Source organism: Balaenoptera musculus, chromosome 19 (assembly GCF_009873245.2).
Source record: "Balaenoptera musculus isolate JJ_BM4_2016_0621 chromosome 19, mBalMus1.pri.v3, whole genome shotgun sequence".
NCBI lineage: Eukaryota > Metazoa > Chordata > Mammalia > Artiodactyla > Balaenopteridae > Balaenoptera > Balaenoptera musculus.
In genome coordinates this window covers 60,459,632-60,472,805 of record NC_045803.1, presented here as the reverse complement: position 1 = coordinate 60,472,805, position 13,174 = coordinate 60,459,632, and the positions used below count along the sequence as shown (strand labels likewise).

General features: G+C 62.4%; 1 protein-coding gene across 7 annotated transcripts; it reads left to right on the top strand.

Moving 5' to 3' along the window:
* The first annotated feature begins 15 nt into the window (after nt 1–15).
* Nucleotides 16–11,976, top strand: VPS9D1 (VPS9 domain containing 1). 7 transcript variants are annotated; one of them, XM_036834775.1, is made up of 16 exons: nt 16–245; nt 1,526–1,601; nt 2,963–3,052; nt 3,514–3,676; nt 5,000–5,111; nt 5,186–5,248; nt 5,626–5,678; nt 5,782–5,869; nt 5,986–6,071; nt 6,476–6,984; nt 8,065–8,194; nt 8,385–8,593; nt 8,858–8,942; nt 10,205–10,309; nt 10,596–10,681; nt 11,845–11,976. In XM_036834775.1, the coding sequence occupies exons 1-16, from the start codon at nt 147–149 to the stop codon at nt 11,871–11,873; spliced, it is 1,983 nt and encodes a 660-aa protein (XP_036690670.1). In that variant the 5' UTR covers nt 16–146; the 3' UTR covers nt 11,874–11,976. The 7 variants fall into 7 exon arrangements, 6 of the variants coding, with proteins under 6 accessions (XP_036690670.1, XP_036690669.1, XP_036690668.1 ...); XM_036834774.1 differs by having other exon boundaries at nt 2,960–3,052; XM_036834773.1 differs by having other exon boundaries at nt 2,960–3,052; nt 4,919–5,111.
* The last annotated feature ends 1,198 nt before the right edge of the window (nt 11,977–13,174 follow it).

Below are 13,174 nucleotides of genomic sequence, written 5' to 3'. Positions count from 1 at the left end.
CGGGGCTGCCGGAAGTGGCCGCACGCCGGTACCGCCTTTTCCGGCGGTCCGGGGCTCGGGCGGCACCCGCGCCCGCGCACGCCGCGTTCCGGTATCCGGGCCAACCGCCCCGCCCCTCGGCCGCCACCGCCTCCCCCGCCGGCGCCATGGCCGCTGCGGTCGGGGACGGCGCGGTGAAACCGCTTCAGTGCGCCATGAAGCTGGCCAACGGGGCCATCGAGCTGGACACCGGCAACCGGCCCCGGGTGAGGCGGGCGGGGCGAGGCGGGGGCGGTCGCCGACCCGCGGCCAGCCCGGTGGGCGTGGGCGAGGGCGGGGCTGCGGGGTGGGCGCCTCCAGGCCTCTCCGAAGGCTCCGGGGCGCGGGCTCGGGCTTCGGCCGTGACCTTGGACAGCTCCCGCCGGCTCCTGCCCTCAGTTTTCCCGTCTGTTCAGCAAGTCGGGAATATGAGCCGAGGTGTTTTCATTTGTGAAGGGGACTCAGGAGGGTCCGTGAAGCAGCCTTCCAAAGTGTATCTGGCAGACAATCCCGTGTGTTTGTATAGTTTGGGGGCGGGCCCTGTAGCTTTAGTCAGATTCCCGAAGGGGACGGTATCCATAAGAGGTTAGCTGCGGCTTTCCAGTCGCCTTCAGAGCTTGTTTGGAAGGAAATGCCGGCGGGGGAGGGGTGTGGCTTGTCTCCAAGAACGAGTGTTAATCCTAAGGGTGGCGACCGCGTGGAAAAGCCGGCTGAGTCACACCGGGCCGCCCAAGGAGGGGAGGAGGCCGCGGGTGCCTCCGAAAGGCATTCCGGTCTTCCATCCGCTGCCTTCCCCAAGTCGGGATCCTAGGGCAGCAAATGCCCCCACAAGTCAGAAATCTTTCCCGCAACCCATTTTATCCTTATCTGAGGTGTAGACTTAACGGTGGGTAATTTGAGAACGGGGATGCAGCAAAACAAACAAAAAGCAAAGCACCATGCTATGGTTCCAAACGCCCTGAGCTCTGTCAGGGAGCCCTGAACAGGACGGTACGATCACCCTCTTGAAAATACTGACATTCTAGTGTCAGACTGCTGCGTGCCCAGGGAATACTTACTCTGGGGTTCGGGAAAGGGTTTCCCAGAATCCGAGTCAGAAAGTGATTCTGCGATTTACAACACACTCCCTGATTCACCTCCCAGGAAATATTTTTTTAAAGCCACTGAGGGAATGGCCCCTGAGTTACACAGGAAGAGAACTTGTTGCATAGAGTGGAGAATGGCAGCACCTGCCAAGGCTCCTTACCCTGGCCCACTGACAGAGAACCTCCATTCCTTCCTGTGCTGGAGAGAAAGGCCGTGATGCCAGCTTCAAGTCTAGAGAAGAGGGGTACTCTCCATGCCCCAGCAGAGCAGTTACCAGTGAACCCGCTCGGCCACTGCAGGTGTATCTCACAGATAAGCAGGCACCACCGTTCCTGTGTTTCCACAAGGGCACTGAGCAGGCATGATGGAATTATGCGCCTCTACTGGCCTGACCGCTGCCATTTCTCTTCCCTGGGCACAGGAGGCATATACAGAATACCTGAGGAGCGTCCACTACATCTCCCAGGTGCTGCTAGAAGAAGTGGAGACCTCCAAAGGTACAGCTCCTCCTAGGCCGGGCAGACTGTGGACAGCTTAGCCTTTGATGGGTCCCAGGGCCCCAGGCCTGGGGGTGTCCTGTGTCTTACCTGCCGGGTCATTAGTAGAAGGTGGGCGGCTGAGCACTCAGTAAGCATGAGCGTGACAGGGAGCAGGAAGGGACGGCTGCTGTGACTGAGGGGATGGAGATGGGCTGGGACATGACCAAAGACTGGACACTGAACCCCAGTCCAGGGAGGAGTGAGCTGCACGATGGTGGAGGGCTGGGGGCAGCGTCCCAGCAGAGGGCGTTGCAAAGGCCCTGAGGTGAGAGTGGGTGCCAGATACAAGAAGGGTAGGCAGGCTGGAGAGGGGAAGGTGCAGTTGGGGCCGGCAGGTCCTTGGGATGGACCTGGGGTTGTTCTGGCACGAGGCGAAGCTCGTGGAGGCTTTGTGGGGAGAGGCCAGCATGGGAGCAGATCCTCCAGGAGGCTTCCACAGTGAGGACAGCAGTGGTGGGACTGCCTCCGGTGGAAGGAGCGAAGGGCTTGGGGCGTGTTCTCTAAAGATGGGCCTCACCAGACATTCCAAGGGGACGGTGAGCTGCCCGGAGTGGGGGGTGCAGGAGGCAGCAGGAGCAGACGTGAGGGAAGAATTGAGGCCTCCGTCAGGAGCACATTCTGCTCGAGGTGCCCAGCAGCCCGACAGCAGTCAGGGAGAGGTGGGGGTCTCCACCCAGGGGAGCCAGGGAGCTCAGCAGAGCTCCGGGCACTGAGAGGAGGGCACGGTGGGAGCAGCCGCGAGGGGACGTCCTAGAGGAGAGACCTGAGAGAAGGGCAGGACTGAGTGGGTGAGGGCCACTGCACTGGGAGTAACGTGGCTGAACGAGGGTGTGGTGAGGGTCCGGCCGTGAAGGGAGCAGGGGTGGATCAGGAGCCGGGGCTGCTGGGGTCCAGGGGAGTGTGTCAGGTGGCAGCTCCTACACCATGAGTTTGCTGACAGGAGCGATTCCCAGAGGGAGTGCAGAACAGAAGTCCTCCAGCCGCACCAGGGGTGAGCTTGGACACAGCCAGAGGGCGGGAGATGGGTTTTGAAACTGTCTCTGTGAAACAGCCGTGCTGACTGCAGGGCCCACCTGGGGGAGGAGCTGTAAGTAAAGTGAAGCCGTCAGTGAGGAGAGAAGGCCCAGTTAGTTATAGAGAAGGCTCTAATGGTCCAGGTGACAGGACAGGACAGCCACACACAGGGCCAGGAGGTAAACCCAAGGCAGATGGTCAGAGATGAGGAGGGAGTGGGCTCACCTTTGTTTCTATCCCAGCAAGAATCTGATTAGCGGTAGAGGTGATGGTGACCACCTTTCTTGTCGCTTGCTCCCCAGAAGCTGGGGAAACTGTGACCCCTGACACCTCGAAGATGCTGAAGCTGGCTGAGCAGTGCCTGGAGAGGGCCCAGTCGACAGCTGCCAAACTTGGTGGGTGTCCGGCAGAAAGCTTTCTTAGGACATCACCCCCCCCCAAGTCTGCATCTCCTTTTTTTTTTTTTTTTTTTTTAATTAATTTATTTTTTGGCCGCGTTGGGTCTTCGTTGCTGTGTGCGGGCTTTCTCTAGTTGCAGTGAGCAGGGGCTACTCTTTGTTGCAGTGTGCGGGCTTCTCATTGCAGTGGCTTCTCTTCGTTGCGGAGCACAGACTCTAGGCACGCAGGCTCAGTAGTTGTGGCTCGCGGGCTCTAGAGCGCAGGCTCGGTAGTTGTGGCACACGGGTTTAGTTGCTCCACAGCGCATGGGATCTTCCCGGACCAGGGCTCGAACCCTTGTCCCCTGCATTGGCAGGCGGATTCTTAACCACTGAGCCACCAGGGAAGTCCCAAGTCTGTATCTCCTTTGTGGAATGTCAGGCCCCTGTGCAGACCCTTGGCCACGTATGTCTTACAGGGAAAACATGCCTGAGGCCAGCCATGCCTGTGGCTGCTCCCGTCCCCTCTCCCACCAGCCGACACCGCCGGGTATACTCAGATGAGGGAGGGAAGCTCTCTCCATTTCTGCCGCCTGAGATCTTCCAGAAGCTTCAGGTTGTAGAGTCACAAAGCTCTAAGAAGTAAGATGGGTCAGAACGGAAGGTGGGCTAAGCCTGGGTTTGGAGGCAAAGTGAGCTAACCATGGTGGATTTAGTCAAAAGGGATCCCAGAATGGAAATACCTGGTGCCTGGCAGAAACAAATGCAAACTGTCTCTGGAGCAAAGCACCTTCAACTTTCATAAAATGAGTGGTACATAGTCAAAGATAACCAAGCACAGAAAGAATCAAGAAACTGTAAACGAGAGGTAGGTAGCAGAAACAGACCTGCAAAGTCTTCAGATAGAGTTATGGGACACAGATTATAATACAATCACGCTTTCTGTATTTAGAGAAATAAAAAGCAAGTTTGAAAATACCTGCAGGGAACAAGAAGCTATAAAATCTGACTTATAATAGGGGTCAAATAGAATTTATAATAAGGGTCAAATGAGAACCAAGTAGAAACAAAATTAAAAATACTGAAATTATTTTTAAACACTAATCAGAAACAACGACAACAAATTTTATTCTCCTGTAAACATACACACATGCACACAAAAAGAAGGGGACAAGTTTAAAAGAGCAGAGTAGACACAGCTAAAGACAGAATTAGAGAGTTGGATAAAAGGTTAAAAAATACCCTGAATGGCTCACACACACAAAAACACATAGAAGGTCTAACGGGTTATTGGAATTCCAAAGAAAGATGAGAAAGAAAATGGGAGAGGAGCATTATTTGAAGAGATAAAAGCAATTTTCTAGAACTGGTGAAAGACACTGAGACAAAGATGCCAGAATCCCAGCAGGATAAGCAAGAGGATGGGCTCTTCCTGCTGCTGCTGCCAGGCCTTGAGCCACAGCTACACCCTGTCTCTGCATGTGCAGTTCTGGGGCAGGGCCAGGCACCAGACTTCCGTCCCAGGATAGTCTCGTGTCCCCATGACTTACCTCCTCCCACCCATGAAAGCAGGAAGACGTGGGACCAGACGTTTTGATGGTGAGGGGGCTGTTGGTGGCTGTTACAGAGTAGCTGTGAGACACCCCCCCACCCCCACCCCGCTTTCATGGGTTGCAAACTAATCTTGCTGTTTGGCTCACATGGTGCCTTCAAAGAGTTTCATGCTGTTACGAAACACATGTGACTGGTGTGTATAAAGGTCTGGAATCCAGGCAGTAGGGCCATGTTTCAGTGAGGCAGGTGTCTCCCGCCCACCCCAGACCTCCTCCCTCCTTTACATTCCTGCCTGCCCCCATCACCACCTCCTCACCTTCTGGTCTCAAGGCAGGGTCAGGAAGGGACCTCAGGTGACCAGAGCGTTCCTGGGCTTCCTGGAGCCTGGACAGCAGCTTGTCACCATTCCAGGGAGTTGACACCCCTGGAGGAGGCGTCCCTGCAGAATCAGAAGCTGAAGGCTGCCTATGAGGCCCGGATGGCCCGTCTGGACCCCAGCCAGGCCATGCAGAAGACATCCCTGGTGAGCGGAGCCCAGGAGGGTCTGGAGTGAGGGCGGTGGGGGGAGTAGGCCTTATTCCATCCTTCCCGTCCTAGACCCTGTCCCTGCAGCGGCAGATGATGGAGAACCTGGTGATCGCTAAAGCCCGGGAGAAGACAGTATCCTTTCCGTCCATCCTTAGTGTGCAGAGGCTTCAGCTGAGGGAGGGGGCAGGGAAGTAAAGATGCCAGGGTTCAGGTGTGGAAGCAGAGTTCTTCCAGTTTCGGAGACACTTGTCCTCAGGGGGTGGTTCCTGCCCAGCCCCGCTTCCTCTCGCCTCCCGGCCTTTACACAGGCCACCCTGCCCCTCCCAGCACCCAGACTCCTCTCCACCCCTCAGGTCGACTAGGACTTGCCTTCCCTCCCTGAGCGGGCCTGTCCTCTGGCCCAGCCCCTCCTCCCACCCATCCCAAAGGGCCCCGTGTCCGGCAGGGCGCTGGGACGCCGGGGGGTTCGTGCACGCCGCGTCAGAAGGGCCTTGACTCTGCCGCCCCAGCTGCAAAGGAAGATGGAGGAGCGCCGGCTGCGGCTCCAGGAGGCCGCCAACAGGTGCGTCTCCGCCTTCGGTCCCGGGACTCCTGGGGGGGCCAGGTGGGGACTCCCGCGCCCACCTGTCCAGCCCTGAGGCCCCCATACCTGTCCTTTCTCCCAGGAGGTTCTGCAGCCAGGTTGCCCTGACCCCCGAGGACCGGGAGCAGCGGGCCCTCTACGCCGCCATCCTCGAGTACGAGCAAGACCACGTGAGTGCGCGGGGCGGGGCGGGGCGTCCGCAGGGAGGCCTGGGCCCCTGGGCGTGGCCTTGGCTTGGGAGGAGGGGCTTCCCGCGGGCTCTCCCCCAAGGTCTCCTGTCCTGCAGGACTGGCCAAAGCGCTGGAAGGCCAAGCTCAAGAGGAGCCCAGGGGACCTGTCCCTGGTGACCAGCCTGGTTTCCCACCTGCTCAGGTACCGGCCGTCAGCCCCTCCCCCGGCTGCAGGCTGATGGCGGAGGAAAGGATTAAGAAGGAGAGAGGAGCGAGGCGGTCTGGGTGACCGCACGGGCAGCAGGCCACGCTGGCTCTCTCGGAGGCTCCCGCCTGTGACCCCGGGGCCGCCTGTCCGCGAATGGCCTTTTGGCTTCTCAGAGGGGTGGGACAGGCCTTACCTGCAACATTCAGCCACGAGGAATAGTCCGTGCGTCCCTTCTCTGAAATCCCTCACGGCGGGGCCACGTGGCCGTTGGGTGGGGGTCGGGTAAGGGCCTCGCAGGGTCGGCGGGCCTTCTCAGCCCCCCGGGTCACCCAGCGAGGGGACTGCAGCCCCAGCCCGACGGGGCTGCCCTCACACGCTGCCTCTCCCCCCACTCACAGCGTCCCCGACCACCCCATCTCGCAGCTCCTGAAGAAGCTCCAGTGCGCGGTGTACCGGGCGCTGTACCCCATCGTGAGCAGGGGCGCCGCCTCGGCCCTGGGCTGCCGTTCCCTGCCTCCCGACGCCGACGGGCTGCTGGCTCCTGGAAGCCGGCGGCTCCGGCCCTCTCAGAGCCTGTACTGCATGCCCTCCCCCCCGGAGCCCAGCCCAGCCCCAAGTACCACAGACGGCACCTCCGCCAGCGCCTCCATCCCCCCACCCCACCCCGGCAACCCGGACAGAGGGGCAGACGGCAGCCCCGCGGGGCCTCCCTCACCCCTGGCGGACACTTCATCCGACCTGCCAGGCAAGGACAGCTCCTTCGGGGACCTGGAACAGTTCTTGGCTACTCCTGAGAGGAGGGGCCGGGGCCCTGGGGGGCGGCCTGAGCCCCAGCCCCCAGGGGTAACGAAGGAGCCGTTGCTGGAGCAGCTGAAGGGCACCGTGCAGGACATACACGACGCCATCGGTGAGGCCCGCGGCGCGGGCCGGGTGGGCGGTGGGGGAACTGCTCTGTCTGAAGCCCGCACCCTCGGAAAACTTGTCACAGGCCAGGGATGGGCCCGGTCCGGCGGAGGCTTCCTCTGGGTGGCATCCAGGCCGGCCCTGCTCTGCAGAGCCCTCCCCTGGGGCCACGCGTCCAGTTTAGCAGAGAGGCACACACCCTGCCCCAGAGAGCTGCTGGGGCCGGCAGTGGCCAGGGTCTGCCTCCATCCCTGGCTGTCTCCTCGCGGGGCCACACGGGGAGAACAGCCGGGTCCGTTTCACTCTTGTGTTTGGGGGAGGGTCTGCCATCAGAGCCTCTGGCTGCCAGGTGGTCCTAGCTGCCCCGTTAGGTCCGACCCCCGCCCTTCCAAACCCAGGGCTCTAGCTGTGTGCGGCCTGGTGGCGGCTCATCTTCTTAGCTTTTTCCATTTTGAGAAGAGTGTGTGGGTTCCGTAAGGGGCCCAGGGTGGCAGGGGACTTCACGTCCCTTCCAAGGAGGAAGGCTGTCAGGGTTTCCTAAGAAGCAGCGAGAGAGGCCTCGCAGTCAGGGGCCCGTGTTGTCTGAGAGACTCTGGGTGAGTACCCCCTCCTCCCCGGTGGGGGGCGGGTCCCTTCATCTCCCTGGGCCTCAGATTTCTTGTCTTCAGATATGCTTCTGAAGTTCCTCTGGGTGCCACAGTTTGGGGTACAGACCCTTTTCAGAAAGAAGCTGTCTTATGCCCTTCCTCCCAGGCTTGTCTCCTTGGCCCCCTGGGGGAGCTGCATATGACCCTGTGACCCCTAGGGATGAGGGCCCCGACTCCCTGCACCGACCTGGGCCGCAGCGTTTGAAGTGGGGGTAGGCAGGGCCAGGCAGAGCCCCTCCTGCTGAGCCGGGAAGCTACCTGTGGCTCTGCCCATCCCAAGGCTGGCTCTGGGGCGGCGGGGAGGAGCAGGCAGGTGGGGAACCCTTCCTGGGCACCCCAGGTTGGCTGCGGGTGGGAGAGGCCTCCAGGGGCTGCCAGCGGGGCTGGAGGTCCCAGCTGTCCCCACAGTGCCGCTGTACCGGCTCTGCTCCCGGCAGACAGGCTGCTCTCGCTGACCCTCCTGGCTTTTGAAGGCCTGAACACGGCCGCCTCCAAAGACCGCTGCCTGGCCTGCATCGAGGAGCCCTTCTTCTCCCCGCTGTGGCCCCTGCTGCTGGCCGTGTACAGGTGCGGCCCCGCCGCGTGTGTGCATCCCTGAGCTGCCTTCCTTCCAGGCCTCCTCAGGTGTTGCGCGTGTGCAGGCGGTGCCACGCCCACCCTCCCACGGTTCGGGGCGTGGCCGGCTTTCCCCAGTCCCGCCCCTGTCCCCTCCCGGGCGGGGCCCTGGGCCGCTGAGCCTGGCCTCTCTCTGCCCCAGGAGCGTTCACCGCCTGCGGGAGGCCGCCCTGAGCAGGAGCATGGAGCTGTACGGGAACGCGCCCCCGGCGGCCGTCGGCGTCCCCACCAAGCTCCTCCCCCGGGACCCCGAGGCCACGGCAGCCGGCGCCTACCCCTACTGTGCCGCCGCCCAGGAGCTAGGGCTGCTGGTCCTGGAGAGCTGCCCCCAGAAGAAGCTGGACTGCATTGGTGAGGGGGGACGGTTTGGTTGGAGTAAAGGGAGAAGGGGGTCAGATCAGACAGAGTCCCGTCCCAGAGGGCGACTGGAGTCTGCGCCTTCGTCCCTCAGCGGCAGGCCCTTCTCCTGTCCGGTGGGGGTGTGTCCCGTGGGACATGAGTGGTGATCGTCCAGGCTCTGCCCAGCCCTGCACGCGATGGGGGTGGGGCAGTGCCCGGGGCCGTACCGGGACGCGATCCCCACCCCTCACCCGAAGCCTGGCTTCTGCGACGCAGTGCGGGCCCTGCGGGTCATCTGTGCCTGCGCGGAGGACTACCACCGGGCTCGCGAGGCTGCACCCCAGCCGGGCATCGCCGCCATGTGAGTCCCAGGAGGCCGCGGCCTGTGGTGGGGACCGGGCGCGGGAGGGGCTGCCTTCAGAGGCCAGGGGAGCGGGAACCTTTCCCCCCAGGCCCCGGCACTGGGACCTCGGGTTCCCGCCCGGCGCCTGGCCCTGCTTCTCCTTGGGGAGAGTGCGGCCCATTTCCACCAAAGACCCGGGGCTCCAACCGTGCTGACGACGCGGTCCAGCCCCTTGCTAACCCCGTGGCGTGGGCCCCCCTCAGGCGCACACTTGGGGAAGCCGCCCTGGTCCTGTGCTGAGCCCCAGCCTGGGGTTCCTGCACCGCCCCTGCCCCAGCCTCTTGAGGCGGGCAGGGGTCTTCCCCACCTGGGTCCTGCCTTACCTCACCTGGACCGGCCTGTAGCCAGCAGCCTCCTTCCCTGGCCCTGGCGCCCACCTGGGGCTGGCGAACCCTCACCCTATGCCAGAGACCGGGGTCACCCTGAAAGCACCTGTCCTTGCAGCCGGCTGGGTGGGCGGCGGGGTCAGGCCGGGGGACCCACCTGGCTCTCACCGGCCACCATCACTATTTTACCATCTGGTCTCCGAAAAAGTTGCAGCAGGTGAAAGGGCCCCAGGACTGAAAGTGTTTCCGAGTCCCAGCTGCAGCCCCACGCTAGCTCTCTCCTCAGGACATCCGAGGAGCGGGGGGGGGGGGGGGGGCGCTGTGTGTCCCTGCAGGTGTGTGGCACCCAGGGAGGTGGGGGCAGGAGTCCCTGGTTGGTCATCAGGTTCAAACCAGTCTGCCTCCGTGCTCCTCGCTCAGAGTACTGGCCCGTGGGCCCTTCGCCAGGGTTTTGAGCATCCCCCAGGGCCTCCCTTGCTCACTTAGGTGCCTCTTGCGGAGGGTCTGGGGTACCTGGAGTGGCACGTGAGTGACCCTGACCCCAGGAGTGAGCAGACTGCCTGGGACATGGGCTGTCCTCTCCGTCATCCCGTCCCCGGGCTCGGGCAAGCTCACGGGAGAGCTTCACTGTGGGGCCTCCCTGGTCCAGCCCTGGGCTCTGCGGCACAGGGTCCCCATTCAGGATGGCCGCGGCGCTCCCAGGTGGTCTCTTGTCACGCTGACCCGAGCCCACCCCCAGCCCCCTGAGGCCGGCGGGCAGGAGGGGCACAGGGACAGCATCCAGCAAGCCCAAGGCTGCTCCAGGGACCAAGCTGGGAGGCTTCAGGGCTGTGGGGATTGAGCAGCGCCCCCGGTCCCTGGAGCCTCCTGGCCGGCTCTGCGTCTCCCCAACAGTGGCGCCGACGACCTGCTGCCCATCCTGTCCTTTGTGGCGCTGAGGAGTGGCCTCCCCCAGCTGGTGTCGGAGTGTGCAGCCCTGGAGGAGTTCATCCACGAGAGGTGGGAGCCTCGGGCCAGCGTGGGGGCTGAGCTCGTGCTCCCACCCATGCATGGGGCCCACGGCCCCTCTCCCTGCCCCTCAGCCAGCACGCCGCCCAGAGGAGCCAGGGGGCCATCCCCTGAGCAGCGTCTGCCTGGGGAGTGGGCCGTCCCCCAGCCCAGCGCCCTGACTGCCCATGGGACCTCAGCATCCAGGTTCTGCCCCGCAAGGGCAGGTGCCCCTTCCAGAACGTCGGGGTCTCCTTGCATCCCTCCAGTGACAGGTGCTTGTGCCGCCTCCGTGCAGGTACCTGATCGGAGAGGAGGGCTACTGCCTGACGTCACTGCAGAGCGCCCTGAGCTACGTGGAGCTGCTGCCCCGGCGGGCCCTGGGCAAGTAGCAGAGGACGGGCTGGCCAAGGACTGGCCCGGAGGCACCTGCATGGGGCGGTGGGCTGGCCGAGGTGGGGCTCTCGCCCCCGCCTGACATCAGCCCCTAGGGCTCAAGGAGGCCCCCTCTGCTCCTGATAGGATGGGGCTGACCCAAGTCAGCTCCCAGGAACCAGGCCCTTCTCTTTCCTGTCCCCACCTGTGAGAGGCCCCGTGCAGGGAAACTGGGCTCCCCTGGGGCCTGCACAGTCCGACGGCTCAGTCCGCTGATGCCCCGCAGGCCCCGCCAGCCCAAGAACAGGGGGGCCGTGGGCCTGACTGAGGGCAGGTCTGCTTCTCTCCCTTCCCATCCCCCGTGACACGCGGAGCTCCCTGAGCCAGGTTCTTGTCTGAGTCGAGGAGAGAGCCTGTCACCTCACAAGAGGCCTGGGGCCCAGGTGGGTTTAGACTGTGCTATTTATTTATTGGTCACTGACCACTCTGTCCTGGAGACCCAGGTGTCCCCAGGGCACCTGCCCATGTGTGGGAGCTCTGAGCCACACTCCCACCCTTGGCAATGGGCATGGACATCCTGAGACCCCTGGCAAATCCCCACTCCCACTCAGCCCCTTCGGGGTCGGTGTGAACCCAAGGGTCGGCGCCTGCCTGTAGCCCCACCACCTGCCCACCCTGACTGTTACAGGCCCCTGGGCAACCAATGACCCAGCTGGAAATAAAGAGGTCACTGGTGTCTCCGTCAGCGCGGCTCACCTGCTCCCCATCCCACTGGCCAGGCGGAGGCCTGGGCAGCACAGCCACTCCCAGCCAACCAGCCAGAGCCAGACAGTCCCAGAGGCCCCTGGGGCCATCGCCAAGCCCAGCCCGCCTCCCAGACCTCTGCCCAGGAGTGGGATCCGTGGGGCTGCTCCTTCTAGCACTGGACACACTCTGGGGGGCCTAGCAGGTTGGCAGGGTCAGAGGTCATCACTGGGCAGGACCTGAGCCTGGACCACTCCTCCCGAAGGGTTCCCAGGAGTCATGTTGCTCTCCAGGTGGGGAACACATGCAGGTGGCCCGGCCCCAGCCTCGGGCAGCACCTGCCACCATGGCAGAAAGTGGTGTGGGAGCAGCGTGGGGGTCTCTGGGGAAGGCTCAGCTGGACCTGACTGTGTGTTCTGTGCACGCAGTGTCCCAAGGCTGTGCGGGAACCTCGTGAGGAAAGTGAGGCACGGAAGGGGAAACGCCTTCTCCAGGCCACACCTCCCGGTGGCAGAGCTCGCTTCGAGCCCAGCAGGTTGACTCCGGAGGCCAGAGAGGGCCGGGGACGTGACCCCAAGGGCAGGCCAACCCGAGTTCCGGGGGCAGCTGCCTCTTTCGGGAGCCTTTGTGGGCAGGGGTCCCCTGCCCACCAGCACCCCAGGAACGACAGGCGGGCACCCGCCTCCTCACCCTGCCCTGCCCTCAAAGCTCTCAGTCCCTGAGTCCCTGCCCTCTCCAGAGGAAGCCCCCTAGCCCTGGACACAAGGCCCAGCCAGCCATGAAGCCTGGGGAGGCTGACCCACCTGCTCCAGGCCTTGGCGGTCTCAAGGATGGGATTTTAAGCCCCCTTTCATAGAGCAGGTGGACGGTGGAGCGAAGCCTGACCGTGGGCGCTCCTGCTGGCTTTGGGGAGCTCTCTGGAGGTGCTGATCAGACGGCCTTCCTGCTGCTGACTCTGGGCCAGTCCTTCAGCCTCTCCCAGCCTACAGCCTTCCGTAAGATGGGTGAGTGATGGATTCTTCACACAGAAAATCATGCAGATCAACAAGAAAAAGGCAGGAGCCCCAGTCAGGAAAATAGCAAAGGCTGTGAACAGGCTGTCTTCAGAAGAAGAACTTTAAAAAGCTCATCAGCATAAGAAGAGGTGTTTAAAGTCATTTTAAAAATCAAGAAATGCAAATTAAAACACTTACAAGACAGACCTTCCCTTGCACTGAACTGGTGAAGATGAGACAGCTGGATGATGAGGAGAGTGGTGCTGCCTGGGAGACTGGACCCAGCCGCACGGTGTGCAGCGTGCTGGGCGGTGGTCCAGGGAGCTGCAGTCCTGGCCGAGGTAGGTATTAACTGACCCTCCCACCCAGCTGCTCCTCCCGGTTATAGCCCAGGGTCACAGGAGGACCCCTACGCAGCTGGTGCTGAGGCAGTGTGGCGTCCACCCCCCTGCTGTGTAACAAACCAGCCCACTCACTGGCTTAAACATGCGACAGCCATTTGCTTTGCTTGTGAAACTCCCATCTCGGCAGGGTTCAGTGGGGACATCTTATCTCTGCCCCACCTGCAGCATCAGCTAGGTCAGCTACCTTCCAAGTTGGGGTGACCCAAGGTCAAGGGGTTGGGGTCATTTGGAGATTTGTCTACACGTCTGCCATCAGTGAGGGCCTCAGGGTTGTGGGAACAGCCATGGGAGGCCTGCATTCATTTCCTGTAACTAGCTACCGGGGAGCTTAAAACAACAAAAATTTACTCTCAAAGTCC

Bases quoted from the DNA above. Each gene is read 5' to 3' on its own strand.
- VPS9D1 (XM_036834773.1), top strand. From the start codon at position 147: ATGGCCGCTGCGGTCGGGGACGGCGCGGTGAAACCGCTTCAGTGCGCC. The intron at 1,602-2,959 runs GTACAGCTCCTC...CTTGCTCCCCAG, and splicing joins AGAAGTGGAGACCTCCAAAG to AAGCTGGGGAAACTGTGACC. The intron at 8,594-8,857 runs GTGAGGGGGGAC...TCTGCGACGCAG, and splicing joins GAAGAAGCTGGACTGCATTG to TGCGGGCCCTGCGGGTCATC.